This window comes from Oncorhynchus mykiss, chromosome 9 (assembly GCF_057628025.1).
Source record: "Oncorhynchus mykiss isolate SJ-2025 chromosome 9, ASM5762802v1, whole genome shotgun sequence".
NCBI classification, from domain to species: Eukaryota; Metazoa; Chordata; class Actinopteri; order Salmoniformes; family Salmonidae; genus Oncorhynchus; species Oncorhynchus mykiss.
The window spans coordinates 50,508,417-50,523,578 of record NC_143030.1 but is presented as its reverse complement, the minus strand read 5'-3'; the positions used below and the strand labels follow the sequence as shown (position 1 = coordinate 50,523,578).

The 15,162-nt window shown below is 43.5% G+C and overlaps 1 protein-coding gene across 1 annotated transcript; it reads left to right on the top strand.

The window, feature by feature from the left end:
- Nucleotides 1–6,134: 6,134 nt before the first annotated feature.
- On the top strand, nucleotides 6,135–14,871 carry LOC149981244 (protein FAM107B). Its single transcript, XM_090184435.1, has 3 exons — nucleotides 6,135–6,295; nucleotides 12,635–12,776; nucleotides 13,798–14,871. Exons 1-3 carry the CDS (start codon nucleotides 6,135–6,137, stop codon nucleotides 13,909–13,911), a joined length of 417 nt encoding a protein of 138 aa, XP_090040561.1. The 3' UTR covers nucleotides 13,912–14,871.
- Nucleotides 14,872–15,162: the final 291 nt, after the last annotated feature.

Sequence of the window (15,162 nt, the reverse complement as noted above, 5' to 3'; positions counted from 1 at the left end):
AGTCAACTGTCCTTGTGTTTGAATTGAGATGTTGATGTTGGCAGCCAGTTGTGATCAGGCTTAGAATATATATGTGTGTATGTATGTGTGTGTGTGTGTGTGTGTGTGTGTGTATATATATGTATATGTATGTATTTTTACAATTGATAGTTGTGTAAATGGATCTAAATCCTCACTCACTGACTCAATAGATTTGATTTCTCCCACTGGGCACAGATGTCATTTCAACGTCTAGTTTAGATTCACAAAAGTGAAATCAACAGAAAATGCATATCTGCTGGAAGTAAGGCACCCCCTAAAAAAATCAAAGTAGTGCACTGGGCCTTTACTATTATTAGTGGCCGATTATAGACATCTGTAGGGCGGGCAACAACAAAAAAATATTCTGCATCTGCTTTGGCAAAAAAGGTAGTTGTATAATTAAGAATAGTATCTTGCAGGATTCAGTATTTGGAAGTGTAAGAGTTGTTGCCCTGCCCCTTTCTCTGTTGTCATTAATGGAATCCAGAAAGAACAAAACCCTGTCCTCAAACACAGGGCTGCAACTTTCACTGGGGACCACATTCTGAAATTGCATTTTTATCCCTCCCCAATTTTATAATTGGAATGTGATACAAAACTAGGCAACGGTATGCTTTAGGACCATGCGGACACCTCCGAGCGATCGTGTAGGCTGTTTGGAGTGTTTATCTGACTGGATAAAAAAATATATTATGTCTCCCACCCACTTCTAAAACCAAAAGTTGCGCCCTTGCTCAAACATTTACATCAAAAGGTGCAGTTATGGACAAAGACACAAAAAATCCACATCAAAATAAATATTTTTCTTGATCAAATAACGTGGAAAACAACCACTTTATGTGCGATATTAATTTACCCTCCTTACAAACCAATGTAAATGTACTGGACATACTGGTCATCTAGGTGTGTACCTGTAGACTTTCCATCACAACAAATAAAAAAAATGCACTATACAGTAATTATGTACATCCAGTGGTTTGTGATGATCTGATGTGATGATGTGGCTCAGTTGGTAGAGCATGGCACTTGCAATGTTAGGGTTGTGAGTTTGATTCCCATGTGGGACCAGTATGAAAATGTATTTACTAAAATGGAAAAGGAATGAATTTCAGTTTTCACATAGAAATAAGTTCAATTTTCAAAATATAAAAATAAACTGGAAAACATATTTCAAGTATTTTTATAATCCACAAGTATTATCAGATTACCTGTTTTGTACAGATAATTATCAGACTGAGGTTACACATTCTGGTAAACACTCAAATACATTTAGTAACAAAAAAAACACAAAAGTAGTGCACTGGGCCTTTACTAGTCCTGTATTAGCAGACCCAATATAAATGTCTTCAGCGAGGCAAAAAAATGACAGCCTCCCCACCCCAATCTACTTCCCGCGGCTATGAGAACATGTCACTGGATTTGAGTCAAAAGTTGTGAGAAAAAAATACACATTTCCATTATTTTATGACTTTTTGCAAAACCAATCAGTTTTCCACGTTGATTCAACGTCATCACACAGATTATTATTGTATTTTTTATTACGTGGAAACAACGTTGATTCAACAAGTTGATGCCAATATTGTCATATCTCATTCATCACAGTCATTTCAGTGTCAATGTTGTCCTTCTTTCCTAACCATCCAGTTGAATGGGTAATGCATTTGCCCACTAGATTGAATGAATTATTGATTTCCGCTTTAGGGTTACCCTATCTCCTCTCCCCCTCTATCATTTCAATCTGTCTCTCCTCTCTGCAACCACCTATCATCATCCCTCCCCCAAACGGACCTCCCGCAGGGTCCCAGCATGCAGCAGGAGCTGTGGCTGCGAGCAAAATCTCAGGTGCTGTCCTCCCTCAAGCCTGTGTGCGCCCTGAGAGCAGTGTCCACAGACCCACCCCACCCTGCAAGCGCCGACCCCCACTGCTACACCAGAGCCGCTGACCTGACCCACAGCCCCCTGACCAAGATGTCCAACAGCGCCCCGTCTCCCCGCAATAGCCCCAACGTGCCCCCCCACCCCCCGGCCCTCCCGAGAACGCCCAACCTTGGCCTCAGGACCAGAACGCTTAACCACAACGCCCATTCACACACCCACTACCACAACAACAGAGGTCAGTTTTTCCCGATACTATTTCTACATCTTTTTTTTAATACATTTGTTATATTTTATTTCACCTTTAGTTAACCAGGTAGGCCAGTTGAGAACAATTTCTCCTTTACAACTGCGACCAGGCAAAGAAAAAGCAAAGCAGTGCAACAAAAACAACAACACAGAGTTACACGTAAACAAACATTGGTTTTTTCAATTGTGTTATTGACTATGTACAGTGTGTGCAAATGTAGAAGAGTAGGGAGGTAAGGCAATAAATAGGCAAAATAATTACAATTTAGCATTAACACTGGAGTGATAGATGTGCAGATGATGATGTGCAAGTAGAGATACTGGGGTGCAAAAGAGCAAGAAGATAAATAACAATATGGGGATGAGTTAGTTTGGTGTGCTATTTACAGATTGGCTGTATACAGGTACAGTGATCAGTAAGCTGCTCTGACAGCTGATACTTAAAGTTAGAGGGGGAGATATAAGTCTCCAGCTTCAGTGATTTTTGCAATTCGTTCCAGTCATTGGCAGCAGAGAAATGTAAGGAAAGGCGGCCAAAGGAAGTGTTGGCTTTGGGGATGGCCAGTGAAATATACCTGCTGGAGCGTGTGCTACGGGTGGGTGTTGCTGTGGTGACCAGTGAGCTGACACAATGCGGGGCTTTACCAAGCAAAGACTTATAGATGACCTGGAACCAGTAGGTTTGGCGACGAATATGTAGCGAGGGCCAGCCGATGAGAACATACAGGTCGCAGTGGTGGGTAGTATATGGGGCTTTGGTGACAAAATGAATGGCACTGTGATAGACTACATCCAATTTGCTGAGTAGAGTGTTGGAGGATATTTTGGAAATTATATAGCCGAAGTCAAGGATCGGCAGGATAGTCAGTTTTACAAGGGTATATTTGGCAGCATGAATGAGTAGGCTTTGTTGCGAAATAGGAAGCCAATTCTAGATTTAATTTTGGATGTGAGTCTGGAAGGAGAGCTTACAGTGTAACCAGACATCTAGGTATTTGTAGTTGTCCAGATATTCTAAGTCAGAACCGTCCAGAGTAGTGATGCTAGTCAGGCTGGCGGGTGCGGGCAGCAATCCGTTGAAGAGCATTCATTTAGTTTTATTAGCATTTAAAAGCAGTTGGAGGCCACGGAAGGAGTGTTTTATGGCTTTGGAGGTTTGTTAACACAGTGTCCAAAGAAGGGCCAGATGTATACAGAATGGTGTCGTCTGCGTAGAGGTGGATCAGAGAATCACCAGCAGCAAGAGCGACATCATTGATATATACAGAGAAAAGAGTCAGCCCGAGAATGGTCCGGACAACCTGCCCTCCGATTTGACACACTGAACTCTATCTGAAAAGTAGTTGGTGAACCAGGCGAGGCAGTTATTTGAGAAACCAAGGCTATTGAGTCTGCCGAAAAGAATGCGGTGATTGACAGAGTCGAAAGCCTTGGCCAGGGCGATGAAGACGACTGCACAGTACTGTCTTTTATCGATGACTGTTATGATATCATTTACGACTTTGAGCGTAGCTGAGGTGCACCCATGACCAGCTCGGAAACCAGATTGCATAGTGGAGAAGGTACGGTGGGATTCGAAATGGTTGGTGATCTGTTTGTTAACTTGTCTTTCACAGATTTTAGAAGGGCAGGGCAGGATGTACAGTCGTGGCCAAAAGTTTTGAGAATGACACAAATATTAATTTCCACAAAGTTTGCTGCTTCAGTGTCTTTAGATTTTTTTTTTGTCAGATGTTACTATGGAATACTGAAGTATAATTACAAGCATTTCATAAGTGCCAAAGGCTTTTATCGACAATTGCATGAAGTTGATGCAAAGAGTCAATATTTGCAGTGTTGACCCTTCTTTTTCAAGACCTCTGCAATCTGTCCTGGCATGCTGTCAATGAACTTCTGGGCCACATCCTGACTGATGGCAGCCCATTCTTGCATAATCAATGCTTGGATTTTGTCAGAATTTGTGGGGTTTTGTTTGTCCACCAGCCTTTTGAGGATCGACCAAAAGTTCTCAATGGGATTAAGGTCTGGGGTGTTTCCTGGCCATGGACCCAAAATATCAATGTTTTGTTCCCCGAGCCACTTAGTTATCACTTTTGCCTTATGGGCAGGTGCTCCATCATGCTGTAAAAGGCATTGTTCGTTACCAAACTGTTCCTGGATGGTTGGGAGAAGTTGCTATAGGAGGATGTGTTGGTACCATTCTTTATTCATGGCTGTGTTCTTAGGCAAAATTGTCAGTGAGCCCACTCCCTTGGCTGAGAAGAAACCCCACACATTAATGGTCTCAGGATGCTTTACTGTTGGCATGACACAGGACTAATGGTAGCGCTCACCCTGTCTTCTCCGGACAAGCTTTTTTCCCGATGCCCCAAACAATCGGAAACGGGATTAATCAGAGAAAATTACTTTACCCCAGTCCTCAGCAGTCCAATCCCTGTACCTTTTGTCGAATATCAGTCTGTCCCTGATGTTTTTCCTGGAGAGAAGTGGCTTCTTTGCTGCCCTTCTTGACACCAGGCCATCCTCCAAAAGTCTTTGCCTCACTGTGCGTGGAGATGCACTCACACCTGCGTGCTGCCATTCCTGAGCAAGCTCTGTACTGGTGGTGCCCCAATCCCGCAGCTGAATCAACTTTAGGAGACGGTCCTGGCGCTTGCTGGACTTTCTTGGGTACCCTGACGCCTTCTTCACAACAATTGAACCGCTCTCCTTGAAGTTCTTGATGATCCGATAAATGGTTGATTTAGGTGCAATCTTACTGGTAGCAATATCCTTGCCTGTGAAGCCCTTTTCGTGCAAAGCAATGATGACGGCACTTGTTCCGTTGCAGGTAACCATGGTAAACAGGGGAAGAACAATGATTCCAAGCACCACCCTCCTTTAGAAGCTTCCAGTCTGTTATTCAAACTCAATCAGCATGACAGAGTGATCTCCAGCCTTGTCCTCGTCAACACTCACACCTGTGTTAACGAGAGAATCACTGACATGATGTCAGCTGGTCCTTTTGTGGCAGGGCTAAAATGCAGTGGAAATTATTTTGGGGGATTCAGTTCATTTGCATGGCAAAGAGGGACTTTGCAATTAATTGCAATTCATCTGATCACTCTTCATAACATTCTGGAGTATATGCAAATTGCCATCATACAAACTGAGGCTGCAGACTTTGTGAAAATTCATATTTATGTCATTCTCAAAACTTTTGGCCACGACTGTATATAGGTCTATAACAGTTTGGGTCTAGAGTGTCTCCCCCTTTGAAGAGGGGGGTGACCGCGACAGCTTTCCAATCTTTGGGGATCTCAGACAATACGAAAGAGTTTGAAAAGGCTAGTAATAGGGGTTGCAACAATTTTGGCAGATAATTTTAGAAAGAGAGGGTCCAGATTGTTTAGTCCAGCTGATTTGTAGGGATCCAGATTTTGCATCTCTTTCAGAACATCAGCTGTCTGGATTTGGGTGAAGGAGAAGCGTGGGGGGGGGGGGGGGGCTTGGGCAAGTTGCTGCAGGGGGTGCAGGGCTGTTGGCCGGGGTAGGGGTAGCCAGGTGGAAAGCATGGTCAGCCGTAGAAAAATGCTTATTGAAATGATCGATTATCGTAGATTTATCAGTGGTGACAGTGTTTCCTAGCCTCAGTGCAGTGGACAGGAGGAGGCGCTCTTATTCTCCATGGACTTTTCACTGTCCCATTTGGATTCTACAAACTCATAGCTGTATCGGGTATACTCAGGTTGTACATCACACATCAGTGAAATGTTTCTGCTTCACACAATACATGTATACTCATCAGGTATACTATAACAGGGCACCAGTGGAGGCTGGTGGGAGGAGCTATAGGAAGACAGGCTCATTGTAATGGCTTGAATGGAATCAATGGAACGGTATCAAACACATCAAACATATGGAAACCAAGTGTTTGGTTCCAATCCATTAATTCCATTCCACCAGCCTCTTCAGCAGGCACATGATGGTCATTGTTTAGTCAGAAATGGATGTTGACACTGTCTGTACTGTATTTTCCAGATAATGGTGTCAAAGCAGAGTTCAACCGCAGCTGCTCGGCCGAGGGCCCCTCAGGGCCACAGGCCAACCCTATCAAAGCCTCCAGGACCCATCATGAGCTGCATAAGGAACTGCTGCTAGCCCACAAAAAGTAGGGACCACCATAGAGATGAGGGGAGTGCATAAGCTCCTTCCTTATACATACAAATTCTCATTAGGGCACATTGTAACAAAACACAGCAAAAAGCTTTGGAACAGAAAATGAAAACAAGTGTTTCTTATTGGACAAGTTCAGGTAATAGTCCCTCCCTGTTTCACTCTATTTTCTTCCATTTGGTGCCTTATTTGGTAACCTCTGGAAAGCAGAGCTAAACTACCTTTCACCTGAGTATCCCTTCTCTCATGGTTGATTCATCAAATATGAATGACGGAATCTCACAGACTGCAATAGTATACCCTTTATCTATGGTGCTCTGTTTCTTTCTAGGCCACGGGGAGCCCAAACCAGAGTAAAGTGATATTGTCTTAAACAATGGCTGACCTGACCCCACCCACTGCGAGCATCTTGATATCAAATACTGTAAAGCTTGAATCAGTCACTGTGCCATTGGTGCAAATTATTTGTGAAAGTGAAACCTTAAATCGTCATGAGAAACAATTGTTTGCTACATACATTTGAAGCATCAAAAGTTTTGGTTATTTGGTCATGAAAACTCTTGTTCCTATTTCTTGTTCCTATCTCTTGTTCTCTTCACTGTCCTTCCATCATCAATAGGCAGTAGTGTAAAGTAGCTTCGAAAAAATACTTTGAAGTACCACTAGGTTTTTGGGGATATCAGTACTTGACTTTATTTATATTTTTTTACAACAATGACTTTTAATACACTACATTCCTAAAGAAATGATGTGCTTTTTACTCCATACATTTTTCCTGACACCCAAAAGTACTCGTTACATTTTCAATGCTCAGCAGAACAGGAAAACGGTCCAATTCACGCACTTATCCCTACTGCTTCCGATCTTGCGGACCCACTAAACACAAATGCTTCCTTTGTAAATTATGTTGGAGTGTGCCTCTGGCTATCCGTAAATTAAAAAAGAAAACTACAAAATCGTGCCGTCTGGTTCGCTTAATATAAGGAATTTTAAATGATTTATAGCACTTACTTTAAGTTTCGATACTTAAAGCTGCAATATGTTTTTGGGTGACTCAAACAAATTCACATGTATGTTATAGATCTGTCATTCTCATTGAAAGCAAGTCTAAGCAAAGCAAGTCTAAGAAGAGGTATATCTGTTCTATGTGCACTATTTCTATGCTTTCTTAAGTTTCCTTTTTCAAACAGCTGGAATTACAATATTTTTGGTTATGGAAAATATATTTTCACCCACTATACTTGCTTGTTTTGTCACATAAAATTAAATTAGGTGAACTGTTTGAATTTTAGCAACCTGGAAATGGCTTTTACTCAAGTAGTATTTTACTGGGTGACTTTCACTTTTACATGTTCTATTAAGGTATCTTTACTTTTACTCGTGCTGTGATGTAAAAAGTATTTGCCCCCTTTCTGATTGTATCTATTTTTGCATATGTTTTACACTGAATGTTTTTAAATCTTCAACCAATACCTAATATTTGATAAAGGGAACCTGAGTGAACAACTAACACAACATTTTGATCATTTTTAAATTTATTCTATCAACAAAGTTACGCAAAACCCAATGCTCCTGTGTAAAAAATGTAATTGCCCCTTGGCACAACTCAACTGGTTGTGCCACCTTTAGCTGCAACCAAATGCTTCCTGTAGTTGTTGATCAAATCAAATCAAATCAAATCAAATCAAATCAAATTTTATTTGTCACATACACATGGTTAGCAGATGTTAATGCGAGTGTAGCGAAATGCTTGTGCTTCTAGTTCCAACAATGCAGTAATAACAAGTAATCTAACTAACAATTCCAAAACTACTGTCTTGTACACAGTGTAAGGGGATAAAGAATATGTACATAAGGATATATGAATGAGTGATGGTACAGAGCAGCATAGGCAAGATACAGTAGATGGTATCGGGTACAGTATGTACAAATGAGATGAGTATGTAAACAAAGTGGCATAGTATAGTATAAAGTGGCTAGTGATACATGTATTACATAAGGATACCGTCGATGATATAGAGTACAGTATATACGTATGCATATGAGATGAATAATGTAGGGTAAGTAACATTTATATAAGGTAGCATTGTTTAAAGTGGCTAGTGATATATTTACATCATTTCCCATCAATTCCCATTATTAAAGTGGCTGGAGTTGAGTCAGTGTCAGTGTGTTGGCAGCAGCCACTCAGTGTTAGTGGTGGCTGTTTAACAGTCTGATGGCCTTGAGATAGAAGCTGTTTTTCAGTCTCTCGGTCCCAGCTTTGATGCACCTGTACTGACCTCGCCTTCTGGATGATAGCGGGGTGAACAGGCAGTGGCTCGGGTGGTTGATGTCCTTGATTATCTTTATGGCCTTCCTGTGACATCGGGTGGTGTAGGTGTCCTGGAGGGCAGGTAGTTTGCCCCCGGTGATGCGTTGTGCAGACCTCACTACCCTCTGGAGAGCCTTATGGTTGAGGGCGGTGCAGTTGCCATACCAGGTGGTGATACAGCCCGCCAGGATGCTCTCGATTGTGCATCTGTAGAAGTTTGTGAGTGCTTTTGGTGACAAGCCGAATTTCTTCAGCCTCCTGAGGTTGAAGAGGCGCTGCTGCGCCTTCTTCACGATACTGTCTGTGTGAGTGGACCAATTCAGTTTCTCACATCGCTGTGGAGAAATTATTATTCCATGCAGAACTGCTTTAATTCAGCGACATTTGAGGGTTTTCGAGCATGAACTGCTCATTTCAGGTCCTGCCACAAGATCTCAATCGGGTTTAGGTCTGAACTTTGACTAGGCCATTCCAAAACTTAAAATGGGTTGCTTTTCAGCCATTCTGATATAGACTTGCTTGTGTGTTTTGGATGATCTTCTTGCTGCATGACCCAGCTGCAATTCAGCTACAGCTCATCTATGGATGGCCTGACATTCTCCTGATACAGAGCAGAATTCATAGTTTCTTCAATGATTGCAAGTCATCCAGGTCCCGAGGCAGCAAAGCATCCCTAAACCATCACACTATCACCACCATGCTTGACCATTGGTATTAGATTTTTACTGCGGAAAACAGTGTTTGGTTTTTGCCAGGCATAAGTGGGCCCATGTCCTGCCTGATCAACAACTACAGGAAGCGTTTGTTTGCAGTCATTGCAGCTGAAGGTGGCACAATCAGTAATTGAGTGTAAGGGGGCAATTACTTTTTAAACCCCAAAGGGCATTCGGTGTTGCATAACTTTATTCAATAAATGGAATACATGTAAGTATGCAAATGTTTTGATATGTGTTCACCCTGGTTCCCTCGATCTAATATTAAGTTGAAGATCTGATAACATTCAGTGTAATAAATATGCAAAAATAGAGAAAATCAGAACGGGGACCAAATACATGTTCACCGCACTGTATGACCATTGGATACTTTTTCCACCATTGCCAACAGACCTAGCGAATCCTCAAGTCAAGCACTTGATGATGTAATGCCCGGGGTGTAGTGGAGGAAGGAGTCAGACGCAGGAGACAGAGAGTCCAGAGTAGGCTACTTCTTTATACACCGACCAGGTGAAAACAGACGCCACTCAAAAGAAATGCCCCAAAACACAGGGGACCTAAATAGTCCCAAAAAACAGCTCACTTACACGAACAACCGTGACATACATGTGTGTACAAAGAGTACACATAAAAAAATCCCGCACACCCAGCAGGCGGGCCGGCTGGCTAATAAAGCCCAACTAATAAACCTAATTAACAACAGGTGTAACTAATAAACAGACAAGGAGGGGGAGGAAAATATCCGATCCGGCGGATGGAGGCGATGGAAATCCCTCAACATTGACGGATCCAAAATGTCCCCCACCGGTACCCAGCACCTCTCCTCCGGACCGTACCCCTCACAGTCCACGAGGTACTGCAGGCCCCTCACCCGGCGTCTCGAGTCCAGAATGGCCCGTATCGTGTACGGGCCCGTATCAGTACTCCTCTTCTGCCGTCCACTGGCTTGTTGGAGGGATTCCTGGACGGCCCTCCAGGTCTCCTTGGAGCGCTGCACCCACTCCTCCACCGCAGGAGCCTCGGTCTGACTCGGATGCCACGGTGCCAGGACCGGCTTGTACCCCAACACTCACTGAAATGGTGACATGTTGGTAGAGGAGTGGCGTAGTGAGTTCTGGGCCATTTCAGCCCAGGGGATGTATCTCGCCCACTCCCCTGGCCTGTCCTGGCAATACGACCGTAGAAAACTACCCACCTCCTGGTTCACTCTCTCCACCTGTCCATTACTCTCGGGGTGATAACCGGAGGTCAGGCTGACCGAGACCCTCAGACGCTCCATGAACGCCCTTCATACCCGGGACGTGAACTGGGGACCCCGATCAGAGACGATGTCCTCCGGCACCCCGTAGTGCCGGAGGCTGTAGGGAGACCGGGCAACGGGAGGAGACGGCAGGACTTAGAGAACCGATCCACAATCACCAAAACCGTAGTGGTTCCCTGAGACGGGGGGAGATCGGTCAGGAAATCTACGGATAGGTGAGACCATGGCCGTTGTGGAACGGGGAGGGGTTGTAACTTCCCTCTAGGAAGGTGCCTAGGAGCCTTACTCTGGGTGCATACCAAACAGGAAGAGACATAAACCCTAAAGTCCCTAGCCAAGTTGGGCCACCAATACTTCTCCCGGAGGCCCCCCACTGTCCTCGCCACCCCAGGGTGACCCGAAGAGGGTAGGGTGTGAGCCCACGGAATCAGTTGGTCCCGGACACCAAGTGGCACGTACTTCCGCCCAGCCGGACACTGAGGAGGCGCGGGCTCTGCCCGTAACGCCCGCTCGATGTCCGAGTCCACCTCCCACACCAATGGTGCCATCAGCCTCGAGGCGGGAAGGATGGGAGTAGGCTCGGTGGACCGATCCTCCGTGTCGTAAAGGCGGGACGGTGCGTCAGCCTTTACGTTCTGGGAGCACGGTCTATATGACAGAGTAAACCGGAATCGGGTGAAGAACATGGCCCACCTTTCCTGACGTGGGTTCAGTCTCCTAGCTGCCCGAATATACTCCAGATTCTGGTGGTCGGTCCAGATGAGAAAGTGGTGCTTAGCCACCTCAAGCCAGTGTCTCCACACCTTCAGAGCCCTGACCTCCGCTAACAACTCCCGGTCCCCCACATCATAGTTACGCTCCGCTGGACTGAGCTTCCTCGAAAAGAAAGCGCAGGGGCGGAGTTTTGGTGGCGTACCCGAGCGCTGTGATAGCACGGCACCCACCTCAGTCGTGACAGGTGATGTACCTAGCCACATACTTCTGTATTTAACACCCCAAAATGAACCCATAAGGTACACACAGAGCCACTAATATACATTATGTGTATTAAGGACTCTGGGTACACCCACTTTTATATTTATTATGTGTATTAAGGAGTCTGGGTACACCCACATAGTTCTTCCTAGGTTACCTGTTTTGACTGAAAAGGACCAATAGAGCCTGACAGTGGAGGTGTCATAATACCCATAAAACCTAGCGTTCGAACAGGGAAATGGTTCCAATTATTTTTCCACCATTCATTTTTTCCATAGAGAGTTTTAGAAACACTTAAAATAAGGGCTTTGTTTCATGTAAGCTTCATAATGTTTTGATAACCATCTAAATCTCGTTTGGACAAGATGACTTTATCAATATGTTTGACTCTATATACTCTCAGATTCGAAAATGCTAATTAGCATCAAAGTAGATATCATGCAAGACTACAAATCCTTGCAAGCTCCTGCACATTAACTCTAGCTGACACCTTTGCTAAGAGGTATTGTGTCATTTTAAAACTTGCACAAGACAGTTCACAGAATTGCCAATTTAAATAAATATTTTCAATTTATTAATTTGTAAATTTAGCTAACATTAGATAGTAATCCAGAGTTGGTTTTTTTATAACTTTGCCTCGATTCAGAAATCTCGTCCAGATCTTCATGGCATTTTCAGTTATTTACAGAATGATAGCCACATTAGCATCTAATTAGCATTTCAGTTTTGGGGGGTAAATACAGGCAAATATTTTGCTAAAAGTCACCTTGTCCTAGAGCGATTTACACGGTTATTAAAAAGTCACTCAGGGTAAGCCTACAGAAAACACAACCCTTATTTTAAGTGTTTCTAATATCCCCTATGGGAAAAAATAATGGTGGAAAAAAGATTGGCACCATTTCCTTGTTTGATCGCTAGGTTTTATGGGTATTATGACTCTTCCTGTGGTACTCTATGTCCTACTGTAGCTACAGCATGTCCTTCATGCTCTCCTTTTCCCTCTCCCCACCTCCTTCACTCCCTCTCCCCCTCCTCCTCTCTCCCTCCCCCTCTCTCCGTCTATGGGCCCAGGGGTAAGGCCCTGTGCAGTAAGCCTGAGCTGCAGCAGGTGCTTGAGAGGCGTAAGAAGGAGCAGACTCAGAAAGAGGAGGGAGACCAGGCCAGGACTCCCCTGGAGGAGGTGCTTCTGAAACGGCAGCAGAAAAACACTGAGGTGAGTGAGGAACACTACGGTAGCCTATCCCATCTCACACAGCCCACACCTGGGTAATGTTCATTGAGCAACAGATGGAAGAAAGCAGACTGAAACAGGGAGGGACTATGTGTTCTTGTCCAATAAGAAACACAAATGTTCCATTTGTTATGGTATGGGCGGGGGGTAGTTTAGTGTTAGCACACAGGCAGGCAATGCACTACCAGGATACACTGCCACACTCCATCCCAGCACCAACCAGGTCAAGGGCTGTGCTCTGCCAGGAAGCCTTCATAAACACAACAGGTTGGGCCAATCAAGGTGATTGTGATTCAGTGTAAGAGAGGTGGCAGGATGCCTCTCAGCCTTTCTCTATTTGTTTTCCATTACCTTTCATTTTAGGCATGCCTCTAGTATTTTTTACTTTTTATACATATTTATGTTTTGTCACCATCTGAACACATAATACTCTGCTTGGACTGGCCGACCATGGGAGTCATGACTGAGCTGGCCCTGGACCAAAGGTAAGGTTGTTGTCAACCGGGTACATGCATTCAGCCACAGGAGATTGGTGGCACCTTAATTGGGGAGGACAGGCACATGGTAATGTCTGGAGCTAAATAAGTTTCCATGTTGTTTAATGCCATTCCATTTGCTCCGTTTCCAGGCATTCTTATGAGCCATCCTTCCCTCAGCAGCCTCCACTGCACTACACCTGGTAGCATATGCTTACTTCTCACCTTTATGCACACATCAAATCAGGTTACAGACCATGCAGACCATGCCTAAGACCCCTAGACATAACTAGTGCAGCTAAATCAGTAGGCTAGTTATTGGTTATTGGTTTGTAAAATGTTTTCCGTTGTGTGCCCTGATGAACACGACCCTGACACAGCTCCCAACTCATGTCTAACAGATTTCATTCAACAAAACCGACACAAAATGCATATTGTCTCTATCGTTCAGTAAAATGCCATGGACAACTTTAAAGTTTGAATTGATATGCTATAGCGGTGTTGTTTCCATTTCTCCTGTCTGACAGAGGGAGAAGCACGAAGGGGAGAAAGTACAGGAGGAGGCCCAGCTGTTGGAGTTTGTCCGAGTCCGACAGAACCTGAAAAAGATCCAGGCTTTCCACAAGGCCACAAACTCTTGAGTTAGTTGCGTGGATGGGCTTGGAATAGACTGACTGACACAGAGTAGACTGTTGTACTGTATGTTGCCTGGGAAAGGACATAAATCAGCATTGACTATCTCCCAACTTCTCCAAAATGGCTTCCTTACACTGTCCCGCACAGTGACAATACTGCGTTTGTGTGCAGAGTCAGAAACTCAAACAATATCACTGGTTCGATTTGAAGGCATAAGGATACCTTGAACATGGAAATATTTTAAGCCAAGGAGAAACATCGACAAATGTTCTCATTTGAACTAGTTGTGGGGGAATAAAAAAACAATATTGCTGTTCAATGGATCAGTCGAAAGGGTGTGGATCTATGGTTGGTATGTTTGGACTCAAGACAGCATTCAGTCAATTGCGAATATAAAACTGTACTTTAGAATGGAGGAAAATGCAGTAAAAAAAAGACACTTGTAGATGTTGCCCTTTGAGTTTGATCATGTATACAGTACCCTTTTCTTGCCTTTTTGCTGTGGAGCTCAAATTAGCCAATGTCAGTATTGTGAGTTTAGGCATGTGTCTCTATCAGCCTCTTTCAGTCAGATAGGGGAAAAACTTGGGTTGTTACTTTTTCCTATGTCAGACAAATGAAAATATTGGGTTTGAAAAACAAATTAAATAATCATTTTTAACATATTGTTGTAAAGCACGGCAGGTGCTATATCATGCATGTCAATTAATGAAGTAACTTATGTTCCTAAAATGTTTCATCTAACTCTAAATAATGGTATATTTTGTGTTTCTTTATTCCCATGAATAATTTACTGTGTTCACTTATTCTACAGTACGTAACGGTATTTTTAATGCTTTTGAACGGCCCTGTAGTTATGCAGATGATGTTTCTAAATCATTGCACTTACAGTATACAGTGTGTTGGCATTTGACACTGTAGACAATAGACATACCTTGTAAGCTAAATAAATAAAGATACACGTTTGTATTAGTTAGAAGTCATTGAAATGTAGCCTATAGGAACTAAGCTCCTTGATGCATTGAGTAGCCTATCTATGTCAATTTTGATGGGTCGCCCAAAACTTTAAATATTGCAGTTTTAAGTGGCCAATGATGGTCACCTTGACAAAAGTGATCCGTTTGAACGCGCCCAAGGAGAGAGAGGTGAAAAATTCTTCCTTAAAGATGCACTATGCAGAAATCGCTTTTCCTGGTTTAAAAAATTCTAGTAGTTCGACTAATTTTAACTTATGTGACAAAACAAGCAAGTATAGC

Bases quoted from the DNA above. Each gene is read 5' to 3' on its own strand.
- LOC149981244 (XM_090184435.1), top strand. From the start codon at position 6,135: ATGTTGACACTGTCTGTACTGTATTTTCCAGATAATGGTGTCAAAGCA. The intron at 6,296-12,634 runs GTAGGGACCACC...CTATGGGCCCAG, and splicing joins CTGCTGCTAGCCCACAAAAA to GGGTAAGGCCCTGTGCAGTA. The intron at 12,777-13,797 runs GTGAGTGAGGAA...CCTGTCTGACAG, and splicing joins GGCAGCAGAAAAACACTGAG to AGGGAGAAGCACGAAGGGGA.